A 21255-nucleotide genomic window follows, 5' to 3' on the forward strand; every position below is an offset into this window, starting at 1 on the left:
CTTGGAAAGGGAGCAAGTCGCAAATCCATTCTTGAAAAATCAGGATTGAATCGTGTGCCACTGGTACAAATCAACCCTGCAGTTGATTTCATTTGATGTATTTATCATCATGAGTATTTTGTTACAAAATATAGCAAAAAGTGTTATATAGTGTTGCCACTCTCCAGCACCATATTACAATACAGAGAAATAAACCAAAACATAAAGAAATAAAGGAAAACTGTGTCCAGCTTTACTGCTCTTCTTGTTAAGTGCTCCGGCATGATGCATTGACCTGGTGGCCAAGCATAAGGCCCCTTCACCACGCTGCCACTGGAGTAAAAGTCGCCCAATCTTCAGTGCCATCTCATCTCCACCGACGTCCTCGCCACTATGGGTCCGCCTGGACTTGGCCAATGCAAATGCCACCGATGCCATTGGATACCAAACCGACCCAAACTCATGGTGGGCCACCATGTGTCCGCTTCTGACCCACCTTGCTGATGCCACCGAATCTTGTACTTGGCACAAACTTTCAACCACCTCCATGAATCATCACTGGACCCAGATGTCGCCAGGAACCCAAACTCACCTCCATTGCAGCAGCCATGGGTCAGCACTAGGACCAGCTTGTCGATGCAGAATCTAACAGGAACCCACACTCACCTCCTAGGCCACCATGGGTCTGTGCTGGACCCACCCATCACCGCTGATACCATTGTTACAACCAAACTCTTCAACAAGAGGTAGGTAAAAGAGTGGTTAAAAAAAAGAAAAAAGAAAAAACAAAACAGTAATGGAAAGAAAAGCAGACAGAGTGGACATGCCTACTTCACCAGCAGCCTCTAAGATGTCTAAGTTGCCTTGGCAATATGCATGTTTAGTTGCATGTTGTAGCTTGGAGCGATAGTTAATGATGTTAGAGGTTCCAACTTTCTCACAAGCAACTAGTATTCTGTTGCTCAGATTTACATGTTGAGGTTTTGCTCCATTGTGAAACTTAATTGCCAGATCCTGCATTGGGACTTGAAGGCAAATCTTCTGGTCAGGTACATGATCAACTCTGCCACAAGACCGCTACTACCTATCATGCTTACCAAAATCTACTCTGCACTATTCCTGTACAAGGTGAATCATGAGCAGGTTTGTGGTTTAGACCTACATACACGAGAAACTGGCTTTTGATTCCAGAAGCTCAGTCCACGTTGGATTTTAATAGTCAGCAAGGAGGAACAATTTTCATCCCACATTCTGGGTTAGATCTGAGCCGAGGGCCCTAATTTGAGAAGATTTGTTAACCCATTGCATGAATGCTCAGAAGAAACTTTTGCTACAGAGAAAACAAAATCACCCTGACTAGTTTGTGAGGTGCTCATTGTGAAAAGTACACTTTTTATAAAATTGTTGCCCCTCTGCAACTATGCAGGTATTACCAGAAAATGTTCAGATTTAAAGTAAGGTTCCCGATGTGTTCTTGTGTCACATCTGACAGTTCAGGAATTGGCTCTCATTTTGTAGCTGTGCTGCTGAACGTGAAGTAGTACTTAGTGGTAGTAATTCGTCACATTGACTGTGGTACATTGAGCTGTTTTATCATGTCCTATCGCGTTTTCTCTGCCTCAATATGTTGTGTCTGCAATCTAAGATCTTGTGAGCCAAGATTCACTGCAAAAAATCACATTTCCATGCTAGCCTGCACAGTATGTAATCGAAAATAACTAATAGGATAATCAGTGCACACAAAAAATAAGAGTGTTTCAGATTATAGAGTGCATTCATTTAATCCAAATGCTTTAAATTCTATTTAGGTGTACATTTATCTAACAATAATTATAAATTCCAGAACTATTTTAATCAACTTATAGGCTGTTTGGTACAACAGAATGGAAAGTCTCCTTGAATATTAGCCTCCAAATGAAGGCCTTTTGTGAAGCAGTGGTGGAAGTTTGCTTAAAGTCTCAAAATACATAATTAAAAATATTAAATACTTGGAAAGAAAAATAATCACACAAGGAGAATTCAGAAACAAAATGCTTCTTCTATTTTCTTTTTATGCTTTGCTTAAAATTGTAGAAATGGAAATAAACAAATTTTTCATGGAGCACACTTGGTCACGTGATGAGCCTCCAAGGTTACATACCACTATGGTTGTCAACCTGAAGTAGAGAGTTTATCTTTTGCAATGATATAAAAGACTTCTTGTAAAAAAAACTCTGTAAAGTTAGGCAAATTATAGTAGTAGAATTATTGGCAACTCTCTCACCAATAATACAGAATTATTAAATCCAAGAACTAGACAAAACATACAGTAAAATACTCTCTGAAAAGGACACTGCAAATTATCTGATTTTTTTTTAAAGTTGGGTTTGTTAGGGCATTTTATATTATTTAAACTTCAAGCAGAGATTACTGGGGTATGACAATTTACCCTGGAGCCATGCATTGTAGACCTGTACATCTAATACCTGTATTCTGGCAGTGAGAATGCAGGCGAGGTCTGACAATAGAGAACACACCTTTCAGCGTTTTTGCATGTGTCTACATGTAACAAGGAAGGCTCGTGTGAGGACTCAAAACCACCAACCTTGGCAAACTGGCTCACTGCCTGCTCCATTGCATTTGAAAAGTTTGAGGTTTCCAGCAATGTAAACAGCACAGATTAGTAACGAGAGAGAATCTTGGTATTGCTCAAGGTACTAGCATATGTAGGTGTTTTGTATTTTTGTCTTCTATAAAGGGCAACTATGTTTCATTAAAATGTTTTGAATAACTAAACAAACATAAGGCAAAAATGATTGGAGTTTATTCAAAATATAGTTTGATGACGTATGGGACAATTGATAATCTAATAGAAAAAAATGATTTTCTTACCCTTGAGTTTTCTTCGTTCTTTTGATCTAGGAGTTTTGAGATTAAGCATTATTTTGCCTCACTAGGAAATTTAATAGCTCTTCATCAGTGTCAATGATAGCCACAGAAATAAAAGTAAAGTATAAAGAACAGTCTGGCACCAACATCTGCTTTCTAATACCTAGTTAATACTTTGTTTGCTCTAATCCACTAATCAAGCTTTCCACCTGGTTTGAATCCACCCCTCACCTCAGCCAATGGCAAGTAGCTCTTACACTTGCTGTTTCTCTGCACTGAGCCTTTGTCTAGCCAGGTGCAAAATGGATATCAACATTGACCAGGCATCAGCATAAATCCTGAGTACGTGGGCTATGCTAATCTCTAGCCTCAAGCCAATGAGAAAGCGAGACACTTCCTGGCTGATCTTTGAAAGGTCAGGAGTAACACTACACCAAAATATAGTTCAACAGGTTTATTTGAAATCCCAAGCTTTTGAAGCGGTGCTACTTTGTCAGGTGGAGTATGTGCTCCAAAAGCTTGTGATTTTGAATAAACCTGTTAGACTATAACCTAGTGTCGTCTGACTCCTGACCTTGTTCTCTCCAGTCCAACACCGGTACCTCCAGATCTTTGAAAGCAATGGCAAGCAGCACACCATTTGAAGGCCCTTCCAAGATTTTATCCAAGTGGGTAAACTGTAGAGATTTTATGAAAATGAAAACACCTGCTGGCAGGTGGGACTAGATTGGGTTGGGATATCTGGTCGGCATGGACGGGTTGGACTGAAAGATCTGTTTCCATGCTGTACATCTCGATGACTATGATGCAGGCAGAAATACAAAGATCGGGCGTGTCATCTGCACAACATAGCAGTGTGCTCAACATGAGGACTTACTAAAGTGAAAGTTACATTTTTTTTACCTGTTACTGCTTCTAGCTTCAGTTGCTACTTTTGCTCTTGCAAGTGCAGTTGGTTTACAGTGTGATTTTCATCATTTTACCAGACTATTTTCCATATCAGTTGTAGGTGATTGCCTTAAAGATTGCCTTCTATATGCCTGTGTGAGATTTGTTCAACGTGTTTAGTGATTTTCATTGCCATCTCAGTCTTTTCATTTTATTGGGGATAATGTCGAGATGAGTTAACTCAATTCTTTACTCATGAGGACCATTGTTGTTTATGATAATATTGAGCATGTTGTAACAGTTGAAATGTGATTTTAGTCACTTGACAATCTCTGTGTAATTATTGAAGTCAACTCCTAATAGTCAGAATAGTTGTCTTCACACAAGTCGACGATGGTTCCTGTGAATGCAAAGAGATCTATTCTCAGCTTCATCCATGTAATATGTGATCTGTAGCTTGCTTAGCTTAATATTCATTTCAAGGACAGCAGTGGTTGAATTGTTCCTTGATTTTGTTGCTCAATTTTAGCCAATACAGCAAATTTCTTGCCTTTCACAGACTTAATTTAATTTCTCAATGCCTTGTATCTCTCCTCTCAACTCCTTCAGGATAACTACTCTATAACCTTTATACAATATGCCATCTCAAGCTGTCAATTTATCTCTATATGTCCAACATGCTATTATAGCAACAGGCATGTTCTTGATGCTCTATGGCCATCTTTTTATCACTACTTCTTGCAATTCTTGGAGCTTTGCATCTTATTGGATAATTTGTTTGATGTGAGCAAGGCACTTGCCTGTTCTATTCAGTGTCACTGCTGGATTGATGGCTTCCAGAGCATGACAAACTGCTGCTTCACATTGAATCAGGAAGATTTCACACTGTGTTGTATCACCATCCAAATTTTTCAGCAAGAGGACCATTCTTGATAAAATGCGTCTTCAATATGCATCCGCCTCCTTTGCTTGGACATCACATGTTGTCTCTATAACTGGAGGAACATTCTTTATGGATGCTTTGGAGCAGATAATAGCAGCTTGAGGAAAATGCTTTGAAGTGACTTGTGACCTGACGTGATGGTCACTTTGTCCCTTCCATGTAGGGACGTTGATGAAAATGTTCACAAGTCAATATAATGGTTAGGCACTAATCCTCAATCTGTGTAAGGTCTTTTTTTTCCTATGGTCTTTTTGCTTGTATTAGTGAACTGCATACAGGTGTAACTGTTTGACCTTGCTGCATGAGGATTCCTCCAAATTCTGTCTTGGTAGAAATCATGAGGGACATGGATAGGGTGAATAACCAAGCTCTTTTTCCCAATGTAGGGAAATCCAAACTAGAGACCACAGGTTTAAGGTGAGAGGGGAAAGATATAGAAGGGACCTAATGGGCATCGTTTATATGTAGAGGGTGATGCATGTATGGAATGAGCTGTCTGAGGAGGTGATGGATGCTGGTACACTTACAACATTTAAAAGGTATCTGGATGGGTACATGAGTAGGACAGTTTAGAGGATATGGGCCAATGCTGACAAATTGGACTAGGTTAACTAAGATATCTGGTCAGCATGGATGACTTTGACCAAAGGGTCTGTTTCCATGCTTTAAATCTCTATGACTCTAGTATCACACTGTCAAGTAACTTGATCATTTATGTTGTAGCAGTCCAGCACAATCAGTGCTGTCACTTCTGGCTTGACTTTAGTGAATATTGCTTCTTGTTCTTTTTGCCAATACCATTACACATCCTTGGCCATGAATTGATATAATAGCTCACGCTAGATGACAAATTGGGCAAGGATTTTGCCAAATAGTTGAAGAATCCAATAAATCTTTCTACTGCTTATACAACTGTTGATCACTGCATTACTGTTCCAGTTTGCACCAATTTGAAGCCTAGGCAAAAACCTTTTGCTGTCAGTATATGGTCTTAAATTGTGATTGTATTCTTATTCAACTCCAGGTACATCTGACAACTTTGGATGAACAGTCACACTAGGCTTCCATCAAGGTCAGCATTGGCTTATTCCTTAGTGTCTCCACAGCCATAAGTAGCAAATCATCCACTATAGCTTCCATTCAAGGAAGGTCAATAGTTGGTATCAGGTAGTGAAATTTCTCCAGGACCTTATTTACGTTCATTGGATCAATGCATTCTCTCAGGTTTTTCTGCTGCTACCATATTGCTAAGCCACTCTATAGGAGTTGCCACTTTCTTGATTACTCCTTTCTTTTCCAACTCTTCTATCATGTATTTCCTTGAATGAAACTGGAAATTTCCTTGCGAGGTGCTGAATTAGAGTCATAGAGGTCTACAGCATGGTAATAGGCCCTTCTAGCCCAACTTGTCCATGCCGCCCAGTTTCAGAAGTAAACTAGTCCCATTTGCTGGTGTTTGGTCCTTATTTCTCCATACTTATCCTATCTGTGTACCTGTCTAAATGTTTCTTTATTAACAAGATTCTACTTGTCTCCACCAATACCTCTGGCAGCTTGTTCCAGACACTCACCACCCTCTGTGTGAAAAAATTGCCCCTTTGGATCATTTTGTATTTCACCCCTTTCACCTTAAAACTATGCCCTATCATTTTAAATATACCTATCAAAGGTCAAGGCTGTTGGCTATCTACATTATCCATGATTTGGAGATGCCGGTGTTGGTCTGGGGTGTACAAATTTAAAAATCACACAACACCAGGTTATAGTCCAACAGGTTTAATTGGAAGCACTAGCTTTTGGAGCACTGTGTCTTACAATTGTATACTCCTCAACCACCTGATGAAGGAGCAGCGCTCTGAAAACTAGTATTTCCAATTAAACCTGTTGGACTATAACCTGGTGTTGTGTGATTTTTACCTTATCCATGGTTGTCACGATTTCATAGACCTCTATAAGGTCACCTTTCAGTCTCCTATGCTTCAGGGAAGAATATCCCAGTCTATCCAGCCTATCCTTATTATTCAAACTTTATAAAAGTGGTGACAATTAGAAACAGAAATACTAAGATCTGCTCCAGGACAGAATGATTCTGGCCCTATCATGTATCTTGCATACTTTCACAATGGAATGTAAACAGATCATGTGGATGTATCATAATATTGTATTTAAGATCCTGCTTTTTAAGCATCACCAAAACATTTCACAACTTTCCTTCTCACTTGATGAAATGTTGAAGTAAATTATGACTTGGAGTAGCACAGTGTTTCAGTGTTAGCACTGCTGCCTCACAGCGCTGGGGACCTGGGTTAAATTCCCTCCTTGGGTGGCTGTCTATGTGGAGTTTGCACATTCTCCCCTTGTCTACATGGGTTTCCTCCAGTTGCTCTGGTTTCCACCCACAATCCAAAAGATGTGCTGGTTAGGTGAATTGGCCATGCTAAATTGCCTATAGTGTTAGGACCATTAGTCAGGAGTAGATATAGGGTAGGGAATGGTCTGGGTGGATTACTCTTTGGAGGGTCGGTGTGGACCTGTTTCCATACTGTAGGGAGTCTAATCTAATGATAATTCCATAAATTGTACATTGTGTTTGGATACAGAAATTGCTTGAGCCGAATGTAAATCTGCAGTTTCAAAACTTTTCTTTACAAGAAAAATGTAATTTCACCAATAAATACTGTCATTTTGTAAGTGAAATTATTGATCTTATTTAATATCCTTGTATTAGTCCAATTCATGGACTTGCCTCCTCTCTATTCCAAAATCTTCCAGACTAGTTCCCTCAAAAATTATTTCTTTTGACTCTGTCTCTTGTGCATCTATGTCTCTCATTGCTCCTTCATTGGTGTTTGGGCCTTCTACTGTGAGGACCCCATAATCTGGAATTTCCTCCATTGCCACATTATCACTCCACCTTCTTTTCCTCCTTCAACATCCTCGCAACTTTAAGTTTTTGGTTAACCAATTCTTGATATAAAATCCATTGCTTTACTTAAATGTAACTCTGAAGAGCTTTGGTTCTGTTTACCATTTTAAACAAAATTAGTAGCACTTAGCAAAATATGTTAGGTTCCTTGTTTAACACCCTACTTTCTAACAAAAAAAATTATAATAGTGAGTTCTCATCTACAGAAAATCTTGAAGTAGTTGAGTTTAAGATGAGACACAAACATGGGAAAACAGTGTTGCCAAAGCTTCTCTCATCAGGTACAAAATAACAAATCGATCACCCTCTTGATCTCTGTTCCAAAGTGGACTTTATTGGATCAATCTGTTACTTTCCACGCAAATCAAACTGAATGACAAATCCACAAAGAGCAAACCAATTGCTAATATTTGACTCACTTTTAAATTTCAAACAAAGGAGGATGACACTGTGGTTCAACGTAATATGACTACCATCGATCTGAATGCCATTTCCGACCTCCTGTTTACATTACAACTAAACACAAAATCAACCACAAACCAGTAAATGAAATAGCATCTTAATTCGTATGTTAGCAAGCACCTTGAGGCAGAATCCAAGTGGGAGTTGAATAGACAGCATACAATTGCCTCATCCACTACTCTTTAAACCAAAGGTGCAGGCAGAGAAGATTTCAAGCTGATAAAAGTCGTAGGATGTAAACAGTGTATATACAAAAGGCCAGCTACTAATATGGGAGCAGCCAGCAATGTAACACAACGGTCTTGGAAGAAATTGAGAACGAGAAGTAAAAAATTAAAAATCCCTCAAATGGAGGACAAAATTAGGAAATACGTTGAATTAGCCCTAATTAAACTATTCTAAAATAACCAGTAACTTCTTTGCTAGTTGACAGAAACCCTTAAAAATAGTAGAATCTAACCATAGGAAATCTAGAAATGTCGCCTTGCCAGAAGAGAACTAGGAGCTTCAGATAATAGAACACAAGCTCACATTATTTATGACTTCATCAGCACCTCAAGATACACACTAGAGACCAGCTGTTACTCTGCAGGTTTACGGCTGTGTTGGCAATACAAACACCATATAAAAGTCCTCTTCACACATCAAAAGTTATTTTAACTCCTCTTGGAATGTCTACTGCACATGGTTTTATAGTCTTAAATCCATCATGGCCTCTATTTGAAATAATAAACTCTTAATACAATCTGAGTAACAATTAGAAAGGTGCATAAGTCAACTCTATTGTGTGTGGCTATATCTTTGATGTTAAAGTTAATCCTCCAACAGACTAAATACTGCTTTTATTCATCAGATCATGTTCAATCTCATTCATTTCACTATGTCTAAAAGATTATGGATCTTTTAGAAAAGAAGCACTTGCTGTCATTAGATTGCCATGGAAACAATTTAAAATATCAATAACTACAGTGATGTCAAACACACGATCAAATCGCCAGATTGATGGCTGAATACGCATTAACAACTAACCCCTAAAAAATGTCAACAAAACTGAGCCCAAATAACATGTGCTAACATTTGGGTTACAACAGACTGCAAAACCTAATTGCAGCGCAAGCTTATTCAAACATCACCATTGAAGACTATACCATGAATTGTGTACATCTGGAGCCATCCGTTCATCTGAAGACAACTTCAACATGAGAACATTCGCACCAATCAGAATGAAAAATGAGCCCGAAGGAATAGAACAGCCCATTTGTATTTTATTCAGTGCTAACAGCTAGCTCCCTTTCCAGTAGAATGATGAAGTATCATGAAGGAATATAGATTATGTAAATTAGGAAAGAGAGAAGATTAAAAATGGACTTTGTCCCTTTGAAGCGCTTGAACTAAGTTCAAGTAGTGGGCTACAAACATGAAGGAATGCACTTCTTCCCTACTTTAAATAGTCGAGCAGCAATTACCTGTCAAGTGTAATGCACTGAAAGAACAAATGCCCTATCATGGCCTTGAAACAAAATGTCTTAAAAGGGACAACCATGTCAAGTATTCAGAAGAGGTGCAAGTACAGAACATTGCAACAGCAATATCATTGCCACATGTTACGTGCATTTCCTAATGCAATTTGTGTAATTGCATTGTGCTTTTATAAATCAAGGAAAAATTCAATTTTTCCAACATTTTTAAACATTAACATGAGCAGATCAAGATTTAGAGCAATTAGAAATCAAATTTTCTTAACATTTTAACATTTTTAACTTTTTGTCACAAAATAGATTCCAAAAGAATGAGAGGTTGTGTAGCAGTAGTTATAGTAATGTCACCTGACTAGTTATTCGAAATCAAAGGATAGTGTTCGAGGGGCATCGATTCAAATCGCACCTTAATAGATGGTTACATTTGAATTTTAAAAAACTATCTTCATGTTATTAAAAAGCCCATCTGGTTAGTGAGCAGAAGTTGGAACATTTGAGCTGTGTGTAAGAGTGATAAATTCCACTTTCGTACCCCCACTCTACTGCCCTGGCTGAGATTAACTGACACAGTTACAGTTGTTAATCACACAACACTAGGTTATAGTCCAACAGGTTTTTTGGAGGCACTAACTTTTGGAGTGCTACTCCTTCATTAGGTGGTTGTGGAGTATGGGATCATATGACACAGAAATTATAGCAAAGGATCTTTTATAAACTCTGTGTCATATGGTTTTATATTCCACAACCACCTGACAAAGGAGCAGCGCAAAGGAGCAGTGCTCCGAACGCTAGTGCTTCTGAATAAACCTGTTGGACTATAACCTGGCGTTGTGTGATTTTTAACTTTGTCCACCCCAGTCCCACACTGACACCTCAAAATCACAGTTAGAGTTGTGACTGCTTATGGTAAAGACTTTAACATATTGAACATTCCAAATCATTTCATAAATTCATTATGAAACAGAATGTCACCAAGTAACATGAGGAGATACTAGGCAAGGTCAAGAATCCCTACAGCACGAAAGCAGGTCTTTCAGCCCATGAAGTCCACACCGACCTCTGAAGAGCATTTCACCCAAACCCAACCCCTCCCCTATCCTTTCATTGCTGGATTTCCTATGGCTAATTCACTCAGCCTACACATCCCTGGACAATTTAGCATGACCAATCTACCTAACCTGCACATCTTTGGACTGTGCAAGAAAACCGCAGCACCCAGAGTAAACCCATGCAGACACAGGGAGAATGTGCAAACCACACACAGACAGTTGCCCGAGTGTGGAATTGAACCTGGCCCTGTGAGGCAGCAGTGCTAATCACTGAGCCACGATAGGTCACCAGAAGCTTGATCATATCGTGGGGTTTTAAAGACAGTCTCAGTGGAGATAGCTGTACATGTGAGGCAAGAAGATATTGGGAGGAAGCTCCAGTTTATGGGATGGAAGGGATAACTGAAGGGATGGACATGATGGTTAAAGAAGCAGTCATTAAAACAGTATAGATATCTGAAAAGCTTGCAAGGATGAAGAGGGATGGTATGGTCAACTGGCTTGAAAACAAGCAAGATCATGTTAGAATCGTGTTACTTCAGTGGGAGTCAGTTGGGCAACAGAGTTTTGGATGACCTTGTGTTTAAAGATATTTATTAGGCCTGTCAAAACAGCATTAAATTAGTCAGGTTAGGTAGTAAAAAAAGGCATGGATGAGCGTCTCAGTATCAGGAAAGAGCTGAGGCAGGGATAGAATTGGCAATAATACAAAAGTAGACAGATTTTCAATGACCTTGCAAATTTTTGGTTGAAAACTCATGTTGTGGGTCAAACAGGACCCTAACTAGACCTAGAACTTGTTCAGGTGGTATTTAAATTGCACGCTTAACAGCTTAAAAATTGTCTTAAGGCACTGCACGGAGCTGCAATCAGACAAACCCAAAATAAGAGTCTTTCAGAGAAATGTTTATAACTTCAGTCAAAAGATCCACAACAGCCATTGAAAGAATTTAGTTAAAGCTTACAGAATCAATGGATCTGCATGCCTAAAGTAGTGTGAAATGATGATCCACACAGGGAAGGCAAAACTGTTTGAAAAAATACAGCAGAGGGCTGTGACAGTATGTGCCTCCCACCAGGGTTCTGGTCAGACAGCGAGTATTTATTTCAAGCTGTGTGATGTATTCAAAATTTACTTGACACTCTCATAATAAAGTATAACATGTCAATGGAATTATATAAATCATGGCTTGAAATAACTACCAAGCATTGCGTTGCTGAGACAAGCTCCAGAAAAGGTCATGATTATCTGCTTTCAACTGGAAAAAGTGCTTCAACCTGAATGATGAGTTACAATTTGCGTAGATGACTTGGAGCTTTTCTGTAACTGGCAAAATTATAGCACAAGGAGAAAAATCTATATTTTAATGTGCTTACTGCATAAAGATGACTCAGCTCATAATGACTGCAACTTTACCTCAAACAATAAAAAACTTGCAAATAGCTGATCACTCAGGAGAGGAGAGGTGAGTTATGGATTTTAAGAAGACTTAAAAAGGAACAAAATAAAAGGATATAAAGAGGGCAAGAGGAGACAGTAGACAGACAATAGAGTAACATATGTTTAATTATTAACAATTGCCAGTTTGAATATTAGTCCTCAGTCATTGAAATTACCTCCCCACCTGAATGTAGCACCGATTTTTTTTTTGTTTCAGATTTCCAGCAGCTGAAATATACTTTTTAACATAAGACAAAGAAGCCATTCTGCCCAACTGGTCCATGCAATATGTTAAGGTCCCAGCTTGTTATTGCCAACTCACATCCCAGATAGAAATCTGGTTAAATAGATCATGTTTTGTTTTATTTTTGTTTTCAATAAAGTGGTCTCTTACTGAAACATAAGCACACAATGCTGCAGACTACTTTAATATTAAAACAGTGGTTTGTTAACAAAAAGAATTCAGATAAAAGTAGAATAAAGAAAACCATCTACTTATGAATCGAATTTAGAGATTATTAAACCCACAATAAAAGAATAATCCCATTAATCTGAAAACAGTCATTTAGAAATAACAAAGCAACAAAACAGGTTTTATATAGTACACCAAAAAGCTTTCATTCAATACTCATACCAGAATCCCTGTATCTAACATCTTGGTATGTTTAAGTTGATTGTGATTTCAACTCTTAGGCTGGAACTGAAAGTAGCTTTTTTCCTGGCGATATCATACATTTCTTTAAAAGTGCTCAAGTTCAAATAATCTCTTCAGGATTTTATCCCAGCATTTCTGATCTGGGATAAACACTAACCCCTCACTCCAAGGTAACCTGCTTCACAGCATACCCTTCCTTTCTCAGGAACACAAGCCCATCAAGCCACCTTGTTACAAGGAATTCACAGGATTGCTCCATTCAAAGTAGAAACTGAAACTCAAAACCTCTCCCTCTCTAAACTTTGGGTGCCTCCCTTAAGCTTAAAAGAAGTTCCACAAATTTCTAATATACCTTAAGACTTCATTGTGTACCTTGCTGGGTCGCAAAACTATGCAAAATAACCAAAAGTCCAGTAGTAGTGCAGAAAACCCATTTGCTCTAAAGCCAGACCTCAGAGTCTATTAAAAGAATTCACCATGATTGTATATATACTTATAAATTAATTATTAAATTCATGCATTCAGAAAACTCACCAGTTACTTGTTCAAAATCCAGAAACCCAAACTTGCAGTAAATAATATTTTTAAAAATATATACACCATGTATGATAAATCTCACAGTTACATTAAATGTCTATATGTACACAAGCTGTTTCCATTTAACTCAGCACCTCCAAAGCTGTGGGTCAAGACTCCACCTAGGATCACAGAAACAACAAGTTGGGTTCTAAACTCCCCCTCATCCAATACTGTGCCCCATGCTACATCCAGTTGGGCTGTTGGGCTCTCTTCCCCAGCCACAGGCTCCCGCTGATGGTCACTTCATTAAGCCCTATGAATATAGCAGCAATGTTTCACACTGTATACTGTGTAAACTTAACCCAATGGTTGATGAATCATCTGGAGTCCAACATCAGATAACTCAAAATCCTCAACTCTTGCTACCACTGCTTCCTGGGTTCATGAACTGGACAGGCTCAGATGACGTAATGGATTGTTGAGTCCTTAAAACAAAATTTTAACTTTAAATCAGATTTTGTTATGATGCATAATTTATGGATTTATAATATTAACCTAAGGAATTATGGTGTCTCATGGTTAGCATTGCTGTCTCACAGCACTAGGGACTCGGGTTCGATTCCACCATCTGGTGACTGTGAGAAGTTTTCGTGTTCTCCCTTGTCTGGGTGGGTTTACCCCAGGTGCTCCGGTTTTCTGTCATTGTCCAAAGATGTGAAAGTTAGATGGATTGGCTATGCTAAGTTACCCATAGTGTTCAGGGATGTGTCGGTTAGGCGCGTTACCCATGGGAAATACAAGGTCAGGGTAGGGGGATGGGTCTGGGTGGGATGTACTTTGGAGGGCTAGTGTGGACTCATTGGGCTGAATGGCCTTTTTCCACACTGTAGGAATTCTAAGTACAGGGCTAAGTATGTACTGAATGTTAATATGTTGCGTTATTACTGGTTTGTTTCATTTGTGTCTGGGATTGCATTAATTATAGAGTCATAATGAAAAAAAATTGAGAATTTGTGATCTAATCCTGTCAACTTATTCTGCTATTTATTATTACTTGTACTTATGCTACTTTCTCTTAAGTTCTTTCTGTGGTTGCCTACAAGCTCATTTGGCTTCACGGTTTTGTTTCAAAGGTACAATCTGTTAACAACCATCAAAACTAAAATGAAACTTCCAACATATACAATCCTATTTGCCATCCTAATATGTGATGAAATGGACAAAGCTTTGCACAGGTTAGTCATGGAATGAATTAGAGAATTTATTTCATCTTCAAGCCGCTGATTTTCACCAGTTTCAAAGTAGAACAGCATTACCAAATATGATCCAGAGACATTAATGAAGTCCCAAAAAAAGTATGTAATTATAAAATAACCAAATTGTAACAAGCTGTTCCAAATACAATGGTACAAGTTGAGGAATTCCATGTAATGATTCCAGTGTCTTGTTTGTCTCTTTGAGGAATGAAACAAAATATTTGTTCTGTTGTATGTATTGCAACTATGCATTAAGTGTCCACAATGATAAAAATCTGAAGAGTCTTAACTGGCTGCCAACACTCATCATAAATAGAAGGAACCTTCTATTATAAATAAAGGAGGTTTTACATTTCCGAGTCTTCAGAAGAAGACAGTGCAAAGAAAGATTTGTATTTTTCTGGGACATTATTCACAACCCAGGCTAAACAATGCACAAAAGACATTAAGCTGGTGATGCAGCCCTTTAATTATATTTTACAAAGACTGACCACAGTAATGTTAAAAATCACACAACACCAGGTTATATGCTCCAAAAGCTAGTGCTTCCAAATAAACCTGTTGGACTATAACCTGGTGTTGTGTGATTTTTAACTTTACTTGTGGTCAGTCTTTGTAAAATATAATTAAAGGGCTGCATCACCAGCTCCAACACCGGAACCTCCAAGTCCTGGTGACCACAAATAAGATTCACATACTTTCTACGCATTATTTATTTTTCTCAGCTAAACAAACAGCACAGCCAACAGTGTAATTGTTTAAAACTCTTCAAGCAATCACTCTTGACAATAAATGAACACAAAATAACGCCCTTTGTGATTTCAGCCTCTTAGAGATCACCACATTAAATCTGAGTCAGGAGGCAGAAAGGAACATGAATCCTCTACCCTTCTTCCCCAGTTGCACAAGCTATGTTGTCCCAATCGGCAGGACGTATAAAATGACTTGTGTGACTTTGCTGAAGCCTGCCAAATGTGCATGCAGTCCTCACTTTGTCATAATGTGCATCAGTTGTTTGTTGTGGCTAATTCAGAATCTCATCCTCCATTAAAGATTGTGTTGCAAACTTCTCCCCAGTATGAATTACCAATACTATGACAAAGGAAGGCAACACAGGTTGGGAGAACATCTTACACCAATTTAGTAGAACAGTAAAATCTTCCTCAATATGTTACAGAGTCATTGGCAGGCAACATTTTTAATTGAGCCACATTTAGTGCTATCACTACAGGTGACCTTTAGCATCCTCAAAGAGAGGTGTTTTATTGGAGGAGAGAACAGGGAGGAATGGAGAGTTTAGGGAAGAAATGCCACAGCTAGGACTAAGGCAGCTGAAGGCCGAAGTGGTGGGGCTATTAAAATTGGGGATGCATAAGAGACCACAGTTGGAGGAGAACAGAAATCCAACGCTGTAGAGCTAGAGGAGATCACAGAGATAAGAAAGGGTCAAGGGCATAGAGCAATGTGAACGGAAGAATTATAGTTTTAAAATGGATGCACTGATGGACTGGGAGTCAGTGTAGGTCAGTGAGTAAAAGGCAGTCGGGGAACAAGCCATTGAATGTGTTCAGATCTGTATGTTAACAGTTGGTTTAGTATTAGAGAGATTAAATTGAGAGACTGACCAAGACAGCATTAGAAACAAGGCCACAAGCTTTGGACTACTCTGTCTACAATTCAGTCTCTCACTTTGCTCTTTGGAGACGTTCTTAAAATGCACCTCTTTGACCAAGCTTTAGGTCATCTGACCTAGTATCTCTTTATGTGTTTTTGTGTCATATTTTGTTTTGCAATATCTCATTACAGCACCTGAAGTTTATTTGTACGCAGCCATTAATGCAAGTTATTATCATTAGATGGAGTTTAGCAGATAGGCTGAGACAGGGACAAAGCAAGTGTTACAGAGGGTAATATTAGCTGCTGTTGCTGAGGAGGTCGAAACGAGGTCAGAAGCTCAGCTCAGGGGCAAATGCAATGCCAAGATTGGAGTGCAATGGCATGGACTGGCACCAGTAGACTCACTGCACTCTCCTGATCCCTGCAACACAGTCAATGAAGCATTATGTCAAAGTCAACTGAGATTGCAGGTGTGTAAGAAAAACAGGCACATCTGCATTTCTTCACTACTTCAAAATAAAAGGACACTATTATGCCTGTGAACAATCCTCATTACTCTTGCTGGAGAGTATGCCTGCAAGGAGGTCAATTGAAGTCAGTGGTATAACTGACTTGACATCAAATAACCTTTTGCCACTCCCTGATGAAATCATGTGCAAAGAATGAATGATGTAAAGATTAAGTAATGGCAGGTAGCCAGCAGCAAGTAACCAGAATCCATCATGAATCCTTTCCTATAGGATGAGTGACAATTGGAGATGGGACTAGAATCATTTTTTACTCATACGCATCTACTTAGTAAAAGATAAAAATCAAAATTGTGTCACCAACCACATTGTCAGAATAGAAAACCATCTGCCTGAAAAGCAATTTATTTGAAGGGCACTAAACTTAAAACTTTAACTCCGCTTTCTTTCTAAACCTGTTGGGTTTCTTCAGCAATTTATACTTCTGTTTGTTTCAGGTAGAGTCATAGATTCATAGAGATATGCAGCACAGAAACAGATCCTTTGGTCCAACTCATCCCAAGGCAACCAGATATCCTAAATAAATCCAGTCCCATTTGCCAGCATTTGGCCCATACCCCTCTAAACCCTTCTTATTCATATACCCATCCAGATGCCTTTTCAATATTGTGATTGTACCAGCCTCCACCACTTTCTCTGGCAACTCATTCCATACATGCACCACCCTCTATATGAAAAGGTTGCCCCTCAGATCCCTTTTAAATCTTTCCCCCTCACCTTAAACCTATACCGTCTAGTTTTGGACAATCCCATCCCAGGGAAGAGTCTTTGTCTATTTACCCTATCCCTACCCCTCATGATTTTATAAACTTCTATAAGGTCACCCCTCAGCCCCTGACTCTCCAGGGAAAACAGCCCCAGCCTATTCAGCCTCTCCCTACAGCTCAAATTCTCCAACCCTGGCAACATCCTTGTGAATTTTTTCTGAATCCTTTCAAGTTTCACAACATCCTTCCTTTAGCAGGGAGACTAGAATTGCACAGAGTATTCCAAGAGTGGCAATACCAATGTCCTGTACAGCCACAACATGATCTTCCAACTCGTATACAGTACTCAATGCACTGTCCAATAAAGACAAGCACACCAAATACATTGTTCGCTATCCTATCTATCTGCAACTCCACTTTCAAGAAGCTATGAACCTGCACTCCAAGGTCTCTTTGTTCAGCAACATTCCCCAAGACCTTGCCATAAAGTGTATAAGTCCTGCCCTGATTTGCCTTTCCAAAATGCAACATCTCACGTTTAGCTAAATTAAACTCAATCTGCCACTCCTCAGCCCCATTGGTCCTTCTGATCAAGAACCTATTGTATTCTGAGGTAACCGCTTTGCTGTCCTCTACACCTCCAATTTTGGTGTAATTTGCAAACTTACTAACCATACCTCTTCTGTTCACATCCAAATTATTTATATAAATGATGAAAAGCAGTAGACCCTGTCACAGGCCTCTAGTCTGAAAAGCAACCCTCCTCCACCACCACCACCCTCTGTCTTCTACATTCAAGCCAGTTCTGTATTCAAACAGATAGATCTCCAGCATTTGCTGTTGTTTTAAAACAGTTTATTTGTGGTTCTGCAAAATGTTCTGAGCAACCAAACAGCAGTTTCATCACTCTGCATTGGCACCTTTTCATTTTAATGGTAGCACAGTTTTCAAAATTAAATGTACAAAGGGCTGAAATAGGACATTCAGCCCATCAGGGGATCATAACCCTCAACTCCACTTCTCTGGGTTTCCCCCCTTCATTCCTTTATCTTTGGAACAGCAAAGTTCTCCTTGGTATCTAAGACAGACAGACAGACAGACAGAGGGCCCAAGGGTAAATTTCTGCTCAATGCAGAATGTACCCATTCTCAGCTGGAACGGCTTCAAGGTATCCAATTTATGGAGGGGGGGGCTTTAAAAAATGTGGTTTTAAATCTTTGAAGTAATGTACCGGTGTCGATAAAAGGAGGATGGCGGTGGGGGGGTGGGGGTGAACTACGATGACTTGACATTGTCAAATTTTCAGAACGTGCATAACCCTTTCAGTGAAACATCAGGTGGTACTGGCTAACACAATTTAGCAGAATGCAGAAAGAAGGGGGAATAAAAGTTGAGGAGAAAAAGACCGTTCTAAGTACAAACGATGCGGAAACGTGATCAGGCAAAACACTTTCCAACACTTGAGCTGAATGCCAGTTCTGCATATATGGAGTTGGCGAAGGTGAGCCTGGCCAGATTTGAGTGAATGATTCACTGAGCAAATTGGATCAACGCATTTTTTTTTTCAGCTCGTTAGGGCGACTGAGCGAAGGGGTGAGGCTACAGTCTGAAATGCAATGCCCAAGTTTAACGTTTCTCGAAATGTACGGCAACAAACGCTTCCAACACGAAAAAAAAAGATTCTAACGTCTCTCTAGGAATCCCAGGTAGATCAGTGAACTCTGAGGTAGAAAGCTTGGGTCCCATGTTTAACAATTTGTCTCTGCAAAGGGAAATATGCAGTTCTACCCTTCCCCCAGCTCACAAATCCGCCTAAGGAATGCCTTGCTGATAAGTCCTTTATCCTCCTAATAAAGCAGCGCCCGGCTTAGGAAAACAAGCCAAGGTTCCCACTCCCCAGGCACGGGAGGATGGGCTCGGAGCAGCTGGGATTCCGGAGTTGGCACAACCACAAAACACATTCACCTGTGCCGAGCAGACCGCTCGCTTCCACCTAAACCACACCGCCAGCCCTCCATCCGGAAAACAAAAGGATAAGCAGAACACATATCCACCAGAGTCAGGGCAGACTCGTTAACTACTGAAGACAGACCTATAGAGCTGCTTCTCTCTCTTTCCTCAGAGGCTGCCAAACCTGCTGAGTTTCTTCAGTAATTTCTGTTTCAGATGAGTGAACTGTATACACACACCTCTCCACCAGCCCACACACACGGGGAAAAGATCAAGAATGTTTGAGTGTCTCAGGCGGGGAGCCCGGGGATCGAAGGATTGATGGAAACGATGTCCATCTTCCCACCCCATTCTGAAACAACCTCACACTACTCAGTTCATTACCGGTTAGCAATCTACTCCCACTGCACATTCCGTCTGCTCACCGTAATGCAAGGCAAAGCCATAGACAGTGTGTTTCTGCCGGCGAGATCTGGGAACGTCCAGGAGTCTCGCACAAGGTGTGGGGGATATTTGGAGATAACGCTTGACAAAGAGACTTGGACAACCAGTCCACTGTCTCACGCTCTCTGAGCTGTTTGCCCATGTCACTGCTCCTCAACCCGCCTGAAAAGTTTCCATTCCCTGAAACTTTGCAGAGAATTTGCAACACAGCAGCACCCACTGAGCTAGTGCTGCTGAAAAACAAGTTTATGGTTCAGATCACCAGGAAGGTGGGCTATTCATTGAGAAGATTTCTTTCCTGGGTATACACATTCAAATTTACATATTTTAAAGGTATTGTGTTGAGATTATTTAATAGCACTCCAATGGAATCGGCTGCAAATAAGGATTTGAATGTGTAAAACTATTTTATAATGCATGTTAAAACTAAGCCAAGATAGTTCAGCCCTCAGGCAATAACATTCCTTTCATTTTGTAATAAAGTTGATTGAACAGTTCTCGGGTGATGTAGGTCGGTCCTATTTTGCAGCATTTCACCTGTACTTACAAACTATCACCTCCGGTACCATCCCTAAGCAACCCACCCTCCCTCCCCCCAACACACACACCTCTCTCTCACTCTCTCTCCTGATCCATAATGTACTTACAGGTAGCGATCCTGATCTTTCAGCTGTCGGTGTAAAGCCACCGAATATCCGAAGTAGCTGCCGGGTGGTCCCTGTTTAATAATCGGGAACTTTACATCGATGTTGAAAGCAGAAGAGATCGCCACCGTGGCTGATAGGAGAAGGTGTAGTCTGGGCTGAAACTGAGGAGCTGTACATGGCGCCATGTCGATTTCAAAGGCGATCTGAGTTTCACGGTGATGTTGCTAGTCCCCAGTCTCTCTCCACACCCTCCAGTACTGTACACGCCTGCCCTTCAAACCTGCGCATAGATGAGGTTTCCCTTCCCAACACAATCAGATCGACTCAGCACTTTGCCGACCTTAAAACGGCTATGCCATGCCAAAACCTCGCTGGGAATGTATAGTTTTTTGTTCACCATGGGGAAAACCCAGGAAAGGATCAATGAAAGCACGTGATTGCTGAGTATCAAGTTACTTGTGCTGTCATGATTTTAACTTCAGGTTGTGGGTCCCACCAGTTTATTGGCGATTAGATCCCATGAGCAGTGGATTTGAAAACGAGGTTAATTCAACTGATTCATTTTTTAAAAATCACTGCGGATGCTGGAAATCAGAAACAAAAACAGACATTGCTAGAAAAACTCAGCAGATCTGACAACACCCAGAGAGAGACATCAGAGTTAACGTTTCAGTTCTGAATACCCTTCTTTAGAACTCAGTTCTTGTTAACTCTGATTTCTCTCCCCAGATGCTGCCTGACCTGCTGAGAATTTGTTAATGATAAATATAACATATTCTGAAGAAGTGTCTCTGGACTCCAAATTGTTTACTCTGTTCCTGTCTCCGCAGATGCTACCAAACCTGCTGAGCTTCTGCAGCAATTTCTGTTTTTGTTTCAGATTTTCGACATCCATCAAT

The 21255-nt window shown here is 39.9% G+C and overlaps 1 protein-coding gene across 2 annotated transcripts in view; it reads right to left on the reverse strand.

Annotated features, from left to right (window-relative positions):
- The window catches only part of itga3b (integrin, alpha 3b), a 165121-nt gene extending 144364 nt beyond the window's left edge, over positions 1-20757 (reverse strand). The window contains exon 1 of one of the 2 annotated variants that reach the window (XM_072561670.1): positions 20357-20757. In XM_072561670.1, the coding sequence (XP_072417771.1) occupies positions 20357-20541 (185 nt within the window). In that variant the 5' untranslated portion in view covers positions 20542-20757. The remainder of the gene's footprint in view (positions 1-20356) is intronic. The other variant, XM_072561671.1, reaches the window with a different exon arrangement.
- Positions 20758-21255: the final 498 nt, after the last annotated feature.

The sequence above is a fragment of the Chiloscyllium punctatum genome, chromosome 42, assembly GCF_047496795.1.
Source record: "Chiloscyllium punctatum isolate Juve2018m chromosome 42, sChiPun1.3, whole genome shotgun sequence".
In the NCBI taxonomy this organism is placed as follows: Eukaryota; Metazoa; Chordata; class Chondrichthyes; order Orectolobiformes; family Hemiscylliidae; genus Chiloscyllium; species Chiloscyllium punctatum.